The following is an 18,570-nucleotide window of genomic DNA, read 5'->3' as shown; positions in this document are numbered from 1 at the left end:
GCTCCAGAAAAAGCAGGCCAAAAAGATCAGCATTGCTACCACTACTCTTAAAAAGCCTTTAAAGCACAGTAGGACTACTGCATTTCCTGAGAAACCCGCTCTGTTCAGGGACATTGGACATTCTTTAAGCGCATCTTTTTGATATAACTACTCACAGCAATTAGGAAAATGTAATGCCTGCTCCTGAAGTGGAGGAGACAGGCAGTAAGCACAGGTATGTGCAGGGATAACTAAAAATCTGTGGAATTTTTGAAGTAAAGCAGGGAAACATCTGATCAGCTGAGACCCTCCCCTTCTGCCCTCCTGAATTTCCAAAGGTGATAATTCTTTTCTGGAAATGACTTTCCAAAGGCCTAACTACTGCATACAATTTCAAGTCCAAGCAGTTTCAGAGGAAAAAAAAATAGTTCCCTTAATTTTATAGAATTTTATATTAAATGTTCTTTCCTTAATTTACTTCTATTCATAACAGAAATTTAAAATTCATTTTCTTGTTAGTATTTTCTAGCACATTGTTATCTCATTTCAGTGAGTTTTTAACTTTTATGGAGCCATGACACTTGGAGTAAGAACACCAATGCCAAGGGCTTGAAAGGAAAACTAAAGAATTGTACTCAGATTTGCTAGGCTGAAGGAATGTGTTTTCAAGAGTTACCTTCTTGCCATCTCCACACTGTGATAGTATGTTCTGGATCAACTCCCACTGAAACCAGAAGTTTGCCAGTTGCACTGAAGTTGACATAGTTGACCCCTTTGGTATGGAAGCAACGTAGCATTGAAATTGTTTGCTTACTCATAGCATCCCATATATGAATTGTGGGAGTTGTACCTAAATGTATAAAGATGTATTAAAAGAGAATTAATTCAGCATGTCAGAAGCTTCAATGCAAAATACGCATTTTTGCGAGAACATTTAACCTAAACAGACACTTATTATTATTAAGATTAACACTACTCAAAAAAATCGTAAGAACTTGCAAAAAACACAGGGGGAAATTATTGTATTTCATGAAGACAAACTCTAAAAGAACAACATAACATTTATGAAGAACATCATGCAAAAGAAATTGTCTGTAGATGTTTCGCTTGTATCCGCGATTCACACAGATACAATGAGGTAACATGAGACTTTTACATAACTCTGCTGACCAAGATTCACAAACAAATCAGCCTTACCTGTAAATTCTGTCATATCACCTGCATTGTGAGAGCAATGGCAAATGAGGAAGCACCAAGGGAAAACAATAGGTGAAATAAGTCATGTTTCTAATGCTGAAGTGCCAGCATCAGCACAAGAAGGAAAAAAATTAAAAAAATTGAAAATGGATATGGATTAAATCAACAAAACAAATAAGCAGGAATATTGTTGAACTTTTTTGGGTATATTGTCTTTTATACACAAATATAGCAACAATATTTAGTACTTTTCATTTTAAAATTGGCATTTAAAAGAAATGTTAAAGGCATGCAGTTTTTAAAATTTACTAACTAAATCTAAAATGAATCTACAGTTATACAGGATATCAATGAAAATCAGAAACACTGATTTCATGGGCTCTTACTGACAGAAAAAGGGGCTTTAACAGACATCTGTTCTACATCACAGAAATCAGTATTTTGAACCACAGCTCTGACTGTCTTGATTTTTGTGTTTACGCGACAATCAAATTGAAAGTGACAGCACTCAGTACAGGTGGCAAAGATGGTTTGTCACGGTGTTCATCTACTACCATTTTTCTGTCTCATTGTTAAATTACTTACTACAGAAGTTATGGACTTGAGCATCCTTCCAGAGTAAAATGACTCCATTACTTTTCATTAAATTAATTACCCTATTTGGGACAAATGATCCTGCATATTTCTGCATAGTGTTTACACCTGGAAAAGGACTAATGAATTTAACAGGACTCCTTATTTAAATAATAAATTCTTCAATACTTATGGTTTTAGGATCAGCCCTTATTTGTGCCATAAATTCTGCAGACGTTTCACTCTAATTCTTTCCTTTTCTGTATAGCTTTTGTAGTTCTGCACAGGAAATGTTTGTTATTGTATTTTCACAGCTAAGCATTTTACTGCTAAACAGTGCCTTGGATACAAGAAGGAAAGAGGGAATTCTGGAAATCTTATGATTACAAATTAATGAGTTGATTTAGTGCGGTTTATAAAAACTTGCTTTCTGAAATAGCATTTTATTACAGTTAACTCTAAAATCTAGTGACTCACAATCAGAGATGAAACTATTGCAGGTAGACTCAAATCATAAGAAAATCCTGAGGCTTTATTATCTCTTTAAAATCAAATTAAAAAAATTGAGGACAGTAACAGTGGCAAGTCCTGGTAAAATTCCTACACAGAAAAGCCCAAAATAAATCAGTGCCCCTGATAATTCTTGAGTAAAACTTTATTATATGGAGAGTCACCTACCGATCTGACTGGTTGCCACAATATTTTTATACTTTGGGTGCTGATTCACAGTTAGGCAGAGAATGTCATCAGTATGCTCCAGGTAGAAACTCTGACTACCTAATAAAATTCAAACATGGTTTTATTTATGACGGTATCAAAGAAAGAACCACAACTGAAGCCAAGAACATTTAAGCAGCTTGATGCTACGCTCATACTGTGCTCTCTAAGGGATATTTGGAAGGAGAGCAGTAAGTATGTTGAAAACTGCTTTGCTTTCATTCCCAGGCACCATTACCAAATGCACTATGAATGTAATCACTAACACATACATATAAAAGCAGTATTTAGTAAACTAGCTATGTCCAGGAAACCAGGACTCAGTCCAAGAATCATCCTGTAGCCACCTGTAACTGCAAGAAAAAAACAAAACTGGCAAACACACAGACCAGGTTTCCTGCTTAATTGAAGTAGTCAATGGGAAGCGAAGAGAAGAAGAAAACCCTGGGAAGTTTATGCTCTGCACTGTTCTCCCAAGGGGAATGGCCCAGAAAGAAAAGCCGAGACCATGCTTCCCAGCTCTATGGGTCAGAGGCTGCGTTAGGGCAAGAGTCCCCCAGGGTCAGCAGATGTGACCGCTTTTCTGTCTCTGCCTCTCCTCGGCAGCAGAGCCGCTGAGTGCTCATTTGGTTCACTGTTGCACCAAGAGGGAAGAGAATAAAGCCAGAATTACTGGCTTTGTTTCTTAAGATATATGGAGAACATGGAGTTGTTGGTGCTACAACTCAGAACTAGCTAAGTTGTGTGGTGTTTTTTGTTTGTTTGTTTTCCCATTACCCAAAAAGTCAGGGAATATTTCTACTCCTTCCAAAGAACAGTTTACTCACATTGCATTGCATCAAAATGTATTCTTCCCCGGAGTATGCCTTTGCTAAAATAACTCAGAATGAAAAAGTGAATTTTATCGCTCCTAAAATTTTAAGGATGATCAACATTTCACACCTCAGGCGCTCCCCTCTGAGAAAACAATTCCTATGTCTTCAGTGTGGATCTTGGCAAGGCCTAACTGCAGAAATAAGACAGTTTTCCTCACGTTTCCGAACAGAATCTCATACCTCCTGAAAGGAATAGGATAGCTCTACAGGATGACCTGAATAGCAGAACTTGTCAGATGGAGAAATAGCCATTGAAATTACTTTGCATTATTTATCGAGATGCAGAATGTGAAAAACTTGCAGGAACGTTAAGAAACTATGACTTTCATACAGAAATGTTTCGTTTTTACAGTAATTTTTGTCTCAAAGTACTGTTTCAAGTTGAATTACCAGTAGAAAGATTTTGAACTATGCCTGCTGCAGCTGTGTGGAAAATAATATCAGCACCATCATTTAGGTAATGAAGGTTGTTGCGACAATCAAATCCTCTGTATCCAAAAACATGGTCTAAAGCCAGCTCCTAGTCAAATGAAACAGAAAGAAAGAATAAGAATGAAACAGAAGAATAAAAAAGAAGGTTAGAGAGTTTGAATCACATAAGTCCAGAAGTCATTGCACAAGACACAAGTATCTTGTAAAAGCAACAACAACAACAAAAAAATCCAGTAATATCTATCCCTGATAAGTATATGCGACTCTAAAAAGGGTCCAATTTTATTAACCTTTGCATCATAGTTTCATATCTATATAGAACATCTGCTATTTACAAATATCTTTACTTCTAATTGAAGTCTTCAAAATAGACCAAATTCTGACATTAAAGTCCTTATGAGAAGCAAAGACAGGCTATAAGCAACTCTGTAACTAAAATATTAATCAGAGGTGTCTCAGACATTTCATCTTACAATGAGCATTGTCAAGGAAATTTCCTACGGAAAAATACTGCTGGTCAATGGATTGTTGTTAGATTTGCTGTTATAGCAAATGGATCTTAATGGATCTGTCCCAGACACAATTACAGCTTACTTTGAACAATGTGAATGACAGTGACCAAGCAACTGTAAATTGTTCACACAGTCCAGAGAATATTCCTTGATCAGCATATTTCATGGACGTTCCACATAGCTGAGGGGAGTGGAGGGGAGGGCCTACAGTTTGAGGAAGATGGTATGTCCGCAGATAAATAAGCAAAGTTCATAATTCAAAATAATGCAATTTTTGTAATTCAAAATAATGCACATGATTTTGTATGTGCAAAAGTGCCATTTCTGACTGGATTTCCATTAGGGTTATTTAGTGAGTGTGAGTTCTGCTGCGGATGAACATACACCTTAGCTGTACATGTCCTTCAATATAATACACAAATTTTGGGTGTGGAAAGATCTGTTGTTACAGGTAAGCTTCAATACCCTGAATCCAAGTTTTCTTTCTGCCAGAGGTTGCTGGCTATCACGTCTTCTGGTGTTTGCTGTCAGTGCTGAGAACAGTACTTAGAAGTTTCTTTCCCTTTTCTTTTGCCTATAAACAACTTCAGCTGTGCTCAAAATAGGGATGAATTTCACCCAGCGCATATTACTTCCAAAGCAAATTAATAAATACTAAGTCTGACCTCAACCAGTTTCTTTTTTTTGTTGATATTGTTCTTTTGCAGTTTTTCAGGTTGAGGAGCAGCTCTGCTAACTGGCGGCCTGAAACAGACATATGTAAAAAAGACCATCAGTATATTTGAAAGCAAAACTAATCCTGTAAAACCATAGTATATGTTTTACAAGTGAACAAGAAATGGTCAATTGCAACTACATGTTTATTGCCTAGATTTTAGAGTTTCATAATAAACTAACAAAAATCATATGCATTTTGATAGATGGGAGCAGAAATAACATTCATGTAGATTTTGTGGATGAGTGGCAGAACAGACCATCTTACACCAATTTTTATTTTCAAATTCTAATGATTTAAATCCATAGGAAAGTCCTGGAATACCAACAGGTAGTAAATTTTTGCTTTCAGAAATGCTCTAAAAGACTTTCTATATCTGAAGTTAACCTTCCTCCAACTTCGCTTCTTCTGAGAAACCCCATCACAAAACCTTGATTTGACATTATTAAAATCTTCTCAAAATCACATTAAAGATACAACTATTACATTTTAGTCTGTGTAAGTCATTTATCAGTGTGAATTTTAAAAAGTCTAAGGCCAGCGAAGCATCTTTATATAATTACAGTTGCTGAAAGTAACTAAAAAGACAACACAGACTGAAAAAAATAAATTGTGCAAACAACATCTGTTACAACATCAGATAACACCTACTGCTATGGAATATACTAACTGTAAGGGAATAGGCTACAGTTAACAGAGAAATGATTATATGGGAGGCAGCAAAGGGTGTATTTGACTTGATGCTTCCGAGAAAAAAGAAGAGGCACAAACCTAACAGGAGTAGAGGGTGCTCAGCCTCTAGAAGTTCATGACCTAACAAAACCAAATGCCTGCTGCACTGCCTCCAGTCTGGATGACTATTAGGCTAATTTGAGCACAATTGTTACCCTTTTGTGGTAACAGAAATCCAGGAGGCTAAATTCTAACCCTGTCAACAACAGAACAGACCCATAAAAATTGTACTGGATTATCAGAGAATTTAGCCCGTATAATTTTGGCCTAGATTCTTCATCACGTTTGATCAACTGTTAGTTAGAAGATGGGTCTTGCTATAAGTTTGGAATAGAAGTGGGGATAGCAAAATAATAAAAACAGGTATTATGATTAAATGCTTGCTTCAAGACATCACTTGATGGCTACTGTTATTAATATGAAAAACAACACTGCATGCCTTTAAACTCCAATTGCAGATTCTAGAGACAGGGTTAAACAACAGGGTTCTGTAAGTAAAACCAAAACAAAACACCTGGCCTCAATTTATTTAATTGAGGCTTGAATCTGGAAAGTATTATTGCAGTTTAAGATTTCAAAAATGAATGAACTTGATACACATTATAAATGCCGTGAAATTTTGATTGTTCTTGTCCTTAAGCTGTAACTGCTACTAATTTTTATTTATTTATTTATTTATTTATTTATTTATTTTTCCCCAAAAATCATTTCAGAAGAGTGAAATACCTTTTGCTTAGCAGGAACTGATTTTTCTACAATTGCATTTTTATGAAAGCTACTAAAGATAACATTTGACAAAATGCATAGCTAGAACATATTGCTAAGTAATTAGAATACTTATTGCAGGAATAGGTAGCTTGAAAATCTGAGCTCTAAAAAAGACACAACAGAACTGAAAGTAAACAGACCAACCCACTTCTCAAGCAAACAAACTCACTAAGCGCTAGCAAAGTACATTATTAGATCTTTTGACATTAAAAGAGTAAAAGAGTTAGTTACCTTGATCCCCTTGTAAGCAGCAAACAAAGTCAAGTAAGAAACTTAATACAGTTTAGGTGTACTTCTGACCACTTTACTCATGCACAAGCATTTTTAGAGTTGATCAGTCATTCCCGTGTGGCACAAAACATGCTATTCAAGCATGCCAGCAAAAACTAAAACAGAAATTAAAGAGTGCACCAGTCTACAAATTCAGAAACTTCATTCCCTGGCATTACTGGGTATATTCTTAACTCAGGATCCTATAGGACAGGGAAGGGAAAAAAAGGAAGCTACATAAATGCTTCCTGCACACTTTATGGTGAAGGAGAATGTGATTCCATGTGTTTCTTTATTTACAGGTGCCTAACAGGAATGGCAACTGGTAGAACTTAACATTCTTATAAGCACTGTTAAAGAGTTTCACACAATGGATGCTTGTTCTCTATCCTAGTTCAGCTTGCAATTTAGCCTGATAATTGTTCTCTGGTAGGCCAACTTATGTACAGGGACAGCTTGTACTTTTTGTTCACAGGGAAACAAGTACCTTTATTTTCTCTGGAAGTGGTCAATCAAGTTGTGTTACATAACCATCAATGGTAATTGGACCAAATAGCAGTGCACTCACCAGTAGAGAAGGGATGGAGGAAATTATTATAAAACTTAATTCTCTTGCAAAATAAAAACACTATGCAATGCTAGAACAGAAAAAGCACTTTCAGCCCAGATTTATTAAGGCCTTTGAATCAACACATATAAAAATAATGATTTTTTTTCCTGTATGCCTCCTGCTCTTTTTTCTGTTTTAGTGTAATTTTAAAATGGATCATTTTCACAATTCTTTACCTTGGCATATCTGTTGAAGTTTATGACAAGAGCAAGCCAAAAACTTTTATGAAAGCAAGAGAACACTACCACTATGGCATGACTAATAATCACTAGATAGTAAACATGAGATTTAATTTGGAAACGTACACACACACACACACTTTTATATATGTATCTATTCACAGTACACATAAACACAAATGTTGTGTGCATTCATATATACATACACATGTATATATACACACATACGCATTCATTGCCTTATTATCACCTTGATTAAAGAAACATAAAGCAGCATCAATTTGACTTTTGTTTTTAACAAGTCTATGACTAGACCTAATTTATTTTGATAAATAGGATGGCAGTGTCAAGACAAGAAATTTGCACTATAGGACACCACATATATTTACCCTTTGTGGCCTACACAATCTACATTGTACATTCACAGCAATCTGTGCTTTTTCTGTGCTGTGTGTTGTTAGTACTTACTTGACAATTCCCTGCCTCCAAAGGAAAGCAAGTTAAAACATAATACAAGTATTAACGGTTTCTTTCCAGTAATGTAAAATAAACGTTCTTATGTTAGGTTATGTTATGGGGTGAATGAGTTCCAGGAAAGGTAAGATAGTCAGACATTAGAGGGGTTTCAGTCCTTAAGATACTGTGAATACAGCAAATAATATTTCTGTTACTGATGATTACCTTATTATATGCTTACACAACTATGCATGGCTATAAATCAGTGAGCTGCCTCCAGATTTGATTTAAATTGACCAAATCTCACCCACTCTCTTTACAGGTCTTAATGCAGAAAAGGTGCAAGTGACAACTCACTCGCTCTCACCTGACAAGTAAGGCTATCTGAAGTGGCCAAGACCAGTGAGTAGAAAGAGCCTAAATCCTGAGTGGGACGTACAGGCGGCACTAGGACAGAGAACAACAGTTGGACGTACCAAAAGCTGGGCAGGGGACAGGGAATGGGCTTTTAGATGAGTGGGGCACCTTAAGGAAGATGCAGTCTTTGAGAATAGGATGTCAAAGTACACAAAAAAAAAAAGCTAGATGCATTTAGATAGAAAATATAGGAGAAAAAAAGCAAACCAACAAAATTGTTATGATAAATTCCATGGGATAGGGATAACCAACATGTTTTTACAGCACATGGGGTAACCGCTCTCTGAAGAGAGACGCCTCCTGCATCTGTAGCAAGTTGGAAGGAAAACAAATATTCCCTTCTGAGGCCAATGGGAACAGAATTGGACCTTCAGAAACAATGCTGCATGAAAGCAACAAACACTGATGTTTGGAGAAGGGACAGATGGACAAAAATGCCGTGACACTGAGAAAGTGACAGGTGGGGCCCAGCAGGGCTGGGCAGAGGAAAAGCGTAAGAAAGTTCGACTAGGAGGTTAAGGCGTGCATTTAGCTGGCTGCTAACTGCAGAGGGAACACAACTGGATGCTAGACAAAAATAAAAATGCACAAGGACTGCTCCCAGGAAGAGAAAGCAAAGGTCAAAGTGAGGTAAGATGAGCTACTAGTACATTTGCTTGGATGAGAGAATTAAAAACCCAAGATTCAAAAAAATGAACTTCATTTCAGAAAAAAAAATTGCAAAGGGCTTTGGAAAGCACGTTTCCACCAGCTAACAGGAAGGGGCCTCCCAAGAGCTCTAAAACTGCTGCAAAACTCCTAGCTTTAAGGAGAGACTCTGTGAATTCTAAACCTTTGGATTTTCCCATCTCAACATACACAGTAGTTTCATATATAACTTTTACTGCTTCTGCTTTCCTTTACATTTTGTAAATATCATGAGAAAACAAAAAAAAGAACAGTATTCAACATGAAGGTATCCTACTTTTTAATACAGTAAATCAAAACAAAACTGAAAAACAAAATCAAAACAAAACCAGAGGGAAATATCAATTGCAATCTGAATTATTTTTAAAAGCATAGCACTGAAAAAGCCTTAGCGTGGTTATATTTATCATTTCACATGTATGCTGATGCACTCTTTAAAAAAAAAAAAAAAAAAAGGGTATTGCAGAACATATGGTGGTGATAGCCATTTTCAAGTTTCTGTAAGGGAAGCTGGTCACTGCATTCACGTGTTATTCTAGTCTCCAAATGTGAAACAAGCAGAAAAGCAGATTAGTAAGTACAATCAGTTCTGAATGAAATCTGAAGGCCTTTATTTTTGAACAAGTTCATTGTTCTAAACATCTTGTGAAGTTGTTATTTTAAGTAACTATTGCAGATAGTCTGGCTCTAGTGCACAGAGATGTGTCATACACAATGCACTGCATAGACAGGACTGTCTGGAAGATCCCTCGGCCACCTGTTCACCTGTTTGCTGAATCGAGCTTCAAGGAACACACTGTAACACGCTTTAGGCAAAATCTAATTTTCTGTCTTTGAGCTAAAAAGTTTAGAGTACCTCATATCATGAGGCTTCGGGAGATCTCTCTCTATATACTACCAAGGCTCCAGCACCAACCCAATTTTATCATGTTCTGTGAAGTCTCTCTTTTCTCAGGCTTCCCTCAGGGTTTACGATCAAGTCTGAGCAGAAGTCTTTTCTATGTTTCATTTTTCCTTACATAAATTCTGGCACATTTTGCAGCTGTGCTCACTGTGTAAGTATAAACATTCAACCAATAGCTTATGGAGAACTTTGGGGCTGGAGGTAGAACACAACAGGTGGACACATTAACATCCTTCCCCTGTGTAACATAACATAAGCTGTATCAGAAACAATACCTTTTCAATCCTTCCTGGAATACAACCCCCACAGCAAAAAGCCCTCAAAATGCCTGAATATTTCACATCCACCTCGCTGTGGAGAGCATTTCTCACTTTCAGACAGAGAAATGTTGGGAACATGTGCACTGCAACAGTATTGGCATCCTGCAGTTCCACACTCACCAAGTGTCACACAAATGCAAAAGACCTCTGGGCCAGCTTTGTGCTGACCTGTGGGAGAAGCAAAATTGACCCCAAGTTCAACAGGTTAGCAGGAACTGTGAAAATATCAGGCACAATGTGCTCAAGCCTTGGGGACAACTGTGACGAAATCAGCATGCTGCCAAAAACATTTAGGATGCATTAACTTGACATAATGCTGTGAGAAAGTAAAAGTGAATATTCCAAAGGATGCTACTCAAACAGTGGTGAAACCTGTGCTGAAATAAGCCAAAAGTTATTTTCTCCACCTCAAAGATGTGTTTTTCCAGACGCATTTTGCATCATTCCCACCTACACATAAATACCACACAGATTCACATTCAAAGCTTTTACACTGCACCTGCAAAAGTGTGCATGTAAAAGTGCATGAGCAAATTTTGTAACCATATGCCTAATATTTCACTTTATGATACAAAGGTTTGTACCGCTTGGAGGTAACTTTGGAAGCTTACATAATTTGGCTCATGTTGTTGTAAAGAAATAAACAATCAAAATAAAAATGTTTGAAAAGAAAAAATCCAAGTTCTTACTTCTTATCAGAACATATGGTTACAAATGATGCACAATAACACACTTCGGATCAAGCTCTGAGACAGGTAACTCACGGAAAGTGAGACAACCCATATGTTAAGGAAACAGAAAACTAGACAAACATGCTAATGTTGCTTTTTGTTTTCTACACATTCAACCTGCTTAAAAGGGTTTTCCATCACCAGGTATGTTACAAGTTTTCAGTTTATGTAGAGTCATGCAAATCAAACTAAATGAAAGCTGCAAACACAGGACATATGTTAGCGGTTAGTAGAATGCAAAATGCAAATATATCTTTGTCTTTTGTATTAGTAACATAAATACAATCTTTATGCAAGCTTGTTTCACTTCTTATTGTATAAATTCTTTGCCAGTTAATATGGTCCAGTTAAAAAGTTAGCCCTTATCTGAAATAAAGCACAATTCCTATGTAACACACAGTATAGCTTACAATTGTCCTGGATTGTCTGAGACAGTCCCACCATTGACCAAGTGGTCCCCCGGTGTGGGAGCACTGCTCTTGGAGCTCCCACACCGTGAGACTGCTCCTGCAGCACCTCTCATTGGCACCCTGCTTCTGTATCATACAGGCAGAGCAAGGAAGAGGATGCCAATCAGAGGAGCAAAAAAGGAAGAGAAAAAATAAGGGTGGGGGGAGGATAGGAAGACAGACATGGAAAGGGAGAAGAAGAAAAACAAGAAGGTTGGGGAGAGGAGAGAGAAACAACAATCAATTAATTATCTTAACCAAACGCACAAACTAATACAACTGCAAGACATTTAAATACTGTTCCTCAGCCTCATCACTCCTGTAACTGCTGACAGGGACAATAAACCTTGGGTTCCTCATGAAAATAATAAACCTTGGGTTCCTCATGGTTAATTTAAAATCCTGCAGATAAAATTTTTCATGCAACTTTTACGTTCGTGCAAGACATCTGCAGACTGATTATTATTTTCTTACATAAACAAGTAAGACAGGACAAGTACATTTGATAAAGAGCTCTCATTTTCTTTTCTAAGGTGGCACCTTCATATTATCTCCAAGTTTGTCATTTTTTGCCCTTTATAATAATGACATTTCTCCTCCCAGTTTGCTTTGGGGCCCAGAACCCTGGAGATCTAGAGAAGGCCAATGTCATACTGATTTTTTTTATTTTGCAGGATTGTGTTAAGCACAGAGTACATGCTAAGTAGTGAAACGGAGAGCACGGCAGCTGCTCAAAGTCACAGGTATCTTGTATCAAGTATCATGTCAAATCTGTCCTCCAACCTTCCTCCCCATGATGGGGGAGAGCAGAGACAAGAACTGCTGGCTCCTCTCTTCTGCCAAAAAGATAGTAGAGTAAGTCTTTGTATTAATTTACAGAGAGTCATTTGTGAATCACTGATTCCTTTCCAGAAGGCTGGTGGTTGTTGCATTGTTGCAAACTTTTCCCTACACAACTCAGCACTGCCTGCATCAGCTCTCAACCATATGCTTCCAGCTCGGCAGGTGACACAATACAGTTCTTTTGATCAAACTCATCTTGCGTTGTACAATGATTGTTATTTCTATAGAGGCTAAGTACTTTGTGTTTTTCTGATACACCATTCTTATTATGAAGTTACAGTCCTGCAAGCTTATCCTAGCAAACCCCAAAGTTAAAATTCCATATTATAAAGAAGAAAATGTAGCTACAATAAAGAGGAAAATAAAACAGTAATCTTGCACAAAAACAGTCTACTATGTATCACATCACATTTGAAGGTTATTTGTGTTTATAAGCAGGGAATTAACTTGTAACAATTCACCTTCTAAATATTTTTATTTAAAGAAAGAAACAGCATGAGCTTAAAGTCCTTGACCCCAAGAAGCAGCTCAAAGCTATAGTTCCAGCTACTCCCCTCTGGTTTTAGAGTTGGAGCTGGAAACACTCTCCTTTTGCCTCTCTCGTCTTCTTTTTTTTTTTTTTTTTTTTTCTTAAATTAAACTTACTTTGCTTAATTTTGTGTTTCTATCCACCATACCTATGAACAGCTCACAATTTTCCCTTCTTCTTTCTCAGACACATAATGAAAACACAACAAGGAGGACACATCTTGCAGCGTTATGCAATGACATAAACTGGTAGTTTTTGAGGTCTTGTGATTCACTCACTCCTAACTTAAATGGCCTTTCAGCTTGTAACATAATTTTCAAAATTTGCATAATGTTATCAATCTGAGAGCATGTAGTTGCATTTATTTGCAGAGTCTGCAAATCCCAACAGATGCACAACCCTTGGTTCATTTTGGGGTCTTCATACAGACATACGACACTATTATTAAGAAAGATTTAAGATTTGTTACTTGGAGTATTTTCTCCAGACAGCCCCCTCAAGACTACCAGGTTTTCCCACGTACCTGCCTGAAAGAGAATAGAAAACATCCTCCTGGTTCCCTTCTTCATATCTGAAGGGACTGGGAGAGGCTACTTCAGCAGTGCCTTTGCAGAAAATGTAAAGCTTTGCAAACTGGCTTCAATATTACTCGTTGCCATCTCACTCAACCCAGTGCACAGAGATTTCAAGACTCCACGTCCTGAAGACCTGCTGATTTAGAACTTTTCCTGGACTCTGACAACTGAGTACTTGTAGGCTTTTAATTTTGTCTGGCTCAATCAGCTGTCGCTTTAAACCCTTGTAGGTACAAAGAAAAGTCAGCCAACTGCTTTCGGGAAGCTTTTAGAACATGGTCAGACAAATCCTTCATTAGCTGCTGCATTCTTTTGTATTGTCAGAAAAGATGAAATCTGGCACAGCTATGAAACTTGCTTAATAATTCAACTGTCTTTGAGAGAATTCAGCTTCACCCTGAAGCATTCATAATTGGGACTGTCAAGATTCTGTATAAATTGCACACATATTAGTACAACAGTGGCCAAAAGTTGAAGTCTGACAATTGCAGTAACCAACACATTAACCTCCACCTTCTGCATCCAAAACCCAGCACCTCTCACAACTTCAACTCTTATATCAGCACAACACCCTCAGCAACTGCAGTTTGCCTGTGTTTCACCACAAAACTTCTGCTTCTAATTATTTGGTCATAAATTCTAGAAATGTATATGAATCAGATGAAGAAAGGTAAGCAAATGTACTTTTGCCTCACCAGCTACATATGAAAAGTATGGCATCTTTTGACAAACTTATCAGAACAGCAAATTCCAAATACTGATGATGGCATTATGTTAAAGTAACTGAAGCTGAAAGAGTACATTAAAAAAAAACAAACAAACAAACACAAATGGGAATAATAATTGTGACCCTTTAGAAGAATACATGGTAAGGACAGTAATAAGGGCTTTTTCCAGCCATTTAAAAATGAAATACAAAACTGTTGATTATATAGCAATAGTACAAAGAAAAAAAATACAGAGAACATTTAAAACTACCTTCTTGCTCTCTTCAGTCCAGAGTTTATGGGATTGATTATTCCTTCAAACAGGCTACAGTATTTTTGTGTACAGTCATTACAAAAATCATTACAGAAATCGAAGGCAATCTCACTGCAGAGGAGGTGTCTACCCATTTAATTAGGCCCACCAGCTATAAGCAGAGTGGGCAGTGTGGAAAAACTTGGTCATACCAGGGCAGCTTCCTGCTTAGGTGTTGGTTTGTGGTTTTGTATACAATGAAGCACATTTTCCTTGCATTATGGATTATCAATGTGACAAACGCGAGCCTGTTTCATTTGTCTCATCATGTGCTACTTTACTATATGTTTTATTAAGAAGATTGAAAAAGGCAAACTGCCTGTTTGTTTCAGGGTGTGCCCTCCTCCACAGCAATGAACCATGTTCAGCTGAATCAGCTTAGACTGTGAAAGCAGACAGACTCAAAATTTAGGAAGCCTGAAGTGTTTGTAACACACTGAGCTACTCCTCTGAGAAGCAGGGTACTTGCCTGCATCAGATAGCAGGCCCACAGCCAGGTTTCAGAGCAGGAAAACTTTCTAAGGGTTATGGTGATTTTTTGTCCTAATATGAAAAAAAAATAATGCTTATATTCATATTGTAGATAACTCACCAGTACAAAACAATTGTAAGCCTGGCTTAATTGGTAAATTTAACTCATTCTACATTTGCTTTTGCATCATCAAAGCAGAATAAAGCAGCTGGAAGGTACAAAGGTTTCTGGTGTAAAACATCTGGCCGTCCTATCATTGGCACTTGTTAATTCATGTGTAATAACAATTAAGCAGTACTCTCCCCCCTCAAAAAAAAAAATCATTTTTAAGCTCAATCTCAAAATAGATAGATGTAGATAATGTGGTAGATAATATTCTTTTTTTTTTTTTTTTTTTTTAACAGAAAAAATTGAAGGAACAAAGACTATATGAGTAAATGAGAAAAAAGAAAGAAATGTTTTTAAAAGAAGGGAAAGAAATGGTTATGGACCAACATTTATTGAAAAAAGCATTAGATGTCCTACTATATGTCTTTGTTAAAATGTCACAATGAAAAAAATAAAAGAGGGGGCAACATTTCTCACCTCATCTTCCAGACCCAACATTTGTTCTCAAATTATTCAAACACTGAGTGCAAAATTATTAACTATTTTCTGTCCCAACATTAGACAAAAGCAAGAAAATTCATAACAGAAAAGAACATTAACCACTTATAAAAAGAAATTCCATTGAAAGGAACTTCATGGATTCACAGTTTGAGTCAACTGGATACACACAGGTAGCCTCACTGTACAGGTTTTTATTCATGTTGTAACTCTCATCATTCAGAGGCCCTAAACTTTCATAAAACTCCATGCCAAAAGGAAAGTAAGACACCCACATTACCAATAAATGTCATAGCTCAATATGGAGCAAACTTTGAACAGACCTACTGTGCCTAGATCCAGTTCCAAATTACGAAGCAGAATGTACTTTACTGGTTATAGATCCTCCTGTTCTGTCCCAGCAGTGCTGTACCAGTTGGAGCTTTGACTCACTCACTCCCCTAAATCTCTCTTTCACTGGACCTCACCCTCTATGCTCAACTCTTCTCTCTGTACTGTCTCCTCTCTCCTCTTCACTACTCTTCTTGCAGCTTTTTCTTTTTTTTTTTTTTTTTTTTTAACACTGTAACTCAGCCTAAGGACAACATGCGCCATGGGAAATTTCACTTTTAACCTGACAAAAGTATAAGCAACTGAAAATCTTTTAATGAAAATGTCACCAAAATCTTTAACTACATAGTATTATAGAATGGCTTGGGCTGGAAGGGACCTTAAAGATCACCTGTTTCCTACCTTCCTGCCATGGACAGGGATGCCACCCACTAGATCAGGTTGCCCAGGGCCTCGTCCAACCTGGCCTTGAATACCTCCAGGGATGGGGCATCCGCAGCTTCTCTGCGTAGCCTGTTCCAGTGCCTCACCACCCTCTGAGTGAAGTATTTCCTCCTAACCCCTCATCTAAATCTTCTTTTAATTTCATATCATTCCCCCATCTTGTCATTAACTGACTGAGCAAAAAGAACAGCAATAAAATGGTATTTAAGAGCTCACGCTTTCACAAATGCCCTTTTGAAGACATGCATAGCTACACATACTAATTAGGAAAGAAAGAAACTGCTTATGTGAATAACAGAAGAAAACACAACACTCACAGGTGTTTTACTTACATATATATTCCCTTTACCATCACACTAACACATATTGTAGCTTACGAACAGCATTTCAAATGTTATCTTGCGAATTTTAAAACTCTTGTCATATTTCTAAAGACTAGTTTTAGTTGAAGGAAAAGAAATTCAAAAAAAATGCAATCCACATTTGGAAATTAATGCCATTGTGTGACATACCTCTCTTCGACTGAAACTTCCTTCAGCTGTTGATGTGGTTTTGTCCCTTCCATTTCTCGGATGCTTACTGCATATATCTTAGTGGTATAGTCAATTGCTTTTTCTCTTGCAACATCACTATCATACCCTTAGAAAAATAAAACATAAAACACATTAACAATGTTTCATAGTGGAAGACTACAAAAGAAGATCCACACCAACAGAAGAAAACAATCCTACCAAACTCTCCCTATACTGAACTTTAGCACGTGATTTTTATTTTTTTTTCCCACTTCAAGCTAAATATTTGTGTGAGTTCTGTGGAATTAAGACCATTAAAAATGTGTGTTATATAATCCTTTTTACCTCCATCTTCTTCTGCATCTGTGTCTGATTCTTCACTATCAACCAGCTTACTCTCCTGAATGCCCAAAAATTCTCTGGTCCAGATCATTAAAGCTGTATCAGCACCACCTACAGTCAGCAGCACAGAATCATTGTGTAACCACCGAACATTGGTTACCTGTGCACTGTGACCCACATACTTCTTGAATTTTGCATGTTGGCCCTGTAGTACAAAGAATTTGTGTATTAGCAGTCTGATGTATTATGAGCATCACCTTCCCTAATTCCTTTTCTCCTACAGTTTCTAATCTGAGAAATAAATACACTCATTACCTTTACTGGATATGAAAAAAGCTTCACAAAACCGAAGTCATCTCCCGTAGCTAATAGTGTTCCATCTTTTGTAAGAGTTGCTGCGTTTACAACGGTGACATCACTGTGCATAGGCCAAATTCCTTCACAAGTAGGACCAAGAACACATGTCCAGGTGTCCCACTCAATCTTCTCTATCTGCAATCAAAATTTCACCCAAAGACGTGATCTTAATACACATCCAATACACACTGTTTTAATGCTTATGTTTTTTGTGTGTCTGATATTAACTATTTTTAAAATGTTTTTTAGAAAGCATTCAGTGTTTTCAGCTAGATAGCACAAATTACACTTCTTTATCAAAAGGCTTAAAAGCAGCTTTAAACATTCTTACTTTCCCTAGATAAACATGATTTGGATACAAATCTTAAAGATTTTCTGAGGCACTAAACATTGGCAATTTTGTAGAACATTTATGCATCACAAATAATCAACAGGATTGAAAGCTAGGTCATACCATTTAAAGGTGGTTTATAAACTGAATGCACACTGATTACACAAAAAACAGGTGAGTGTTCAGGAAAGAGAATTTGGGGAAACAACTGCTATTAAGCAAGCTAAAATAAAATTTAGAGATACAAATAAAAACTTTAAAATTCTACTGTTTACAAATCCTATGAAAGACACTACAGAATGAGTAAGTAATTCTAATTCTAAACACTGTAAATATAGTACTTTAAAAGGAAAAAAATCCCATTTTAAAGACAAAATATGTTAACTTTCAACTGTCTAGAAAAGTAACTTTTGCAATAAGAAAAAATATAAAAAAAAAAAAAATAAGAATCCAGTAAGCATAATTCATACCTCTGCAATTCTTATAATATGCCTTTTCCCTCTTGGTGCTTCAAAAAATAGTTGTTCCTTGGCACCAGAATTGACTTGCAATAGCTTTCCTGGATATGAAATAAGAATTTATTGTGAATCTTATTCATTATTATGAGTATTATGAACTTTCTTTTTATTGAATGAAGAAGTTTCTGGAAGTAAGCAAACAAATTATCCTCCAGAGAGTTATTCATA

The 18,570-nt window shown here is 36.7% G+C and overlaps 1 protein-coding gene across 2 annotated transcripts in view; it reads right to left on the bottom strand.

Annotated features, from left to right (window-relative positions):
• The window catches only part of EML6 (EMAP like 6), a gene marked incomplete at both ends in the record, with an annotated part of 130,181 nt that overhangs the window by 8,840 nt on the left and 102,771 nt on the right, over window positions 1–18,570 (bottom strand). Inside the window, 9 exons of one of the 2 annotated variants that reach the window (XM_084283939.1) lie at window positions 656–829; window positions 1,177–1,197; window positions 2,428–2,526; window positions 3,732–3,861; window positions 4,951–5,029; window positions 16,855–16,981; window positions 17,200–17,401; window positions 17,512–17,688; window positions 18,355–18,443. In XM_084283939.1, coding sequence (XP_084140065.1) covers window positions 656–829; window positions 1,177–1,197; window positions 2,428–2,526; window positions 3,732–3,861; window positions 4,951–5,029; window positions 16,855–16,981; window positions 17,200–17,401; window positions 17,512–17,688; window positions 18,355–18,443 — 1,098 coding nt within the window. The remainder of the gene's footprint in view (window positions 1–655; window positions 830–1,176; window positions 1,198–2,427; window positions 2,527–3,731; window positions 3,862–4,950; window positions 5,030–16,854; window positions 16,982–17,199; window positions 17,402–17,511; window positions 17,689–18,354; window positions 18,444–18,570) is intronic. The other variant, XM_084283940.1, reaches the window with a different exon arrangement.

Source organism: Netta rufina, assembly GCF_964035555.1.
Source record: "Netta rufina genome assembly, chromosome: 3".
Lineage (NCBI taxonomy): Eukaryota > Metazoa > Chordata > Aves > Anseriformes > Anatidae > Netta > Netta rufina.
Note: the sequence above shows the minus strand (reverse complement) of the source record. Positions and strands in the feature narration are given on the sequence as shown.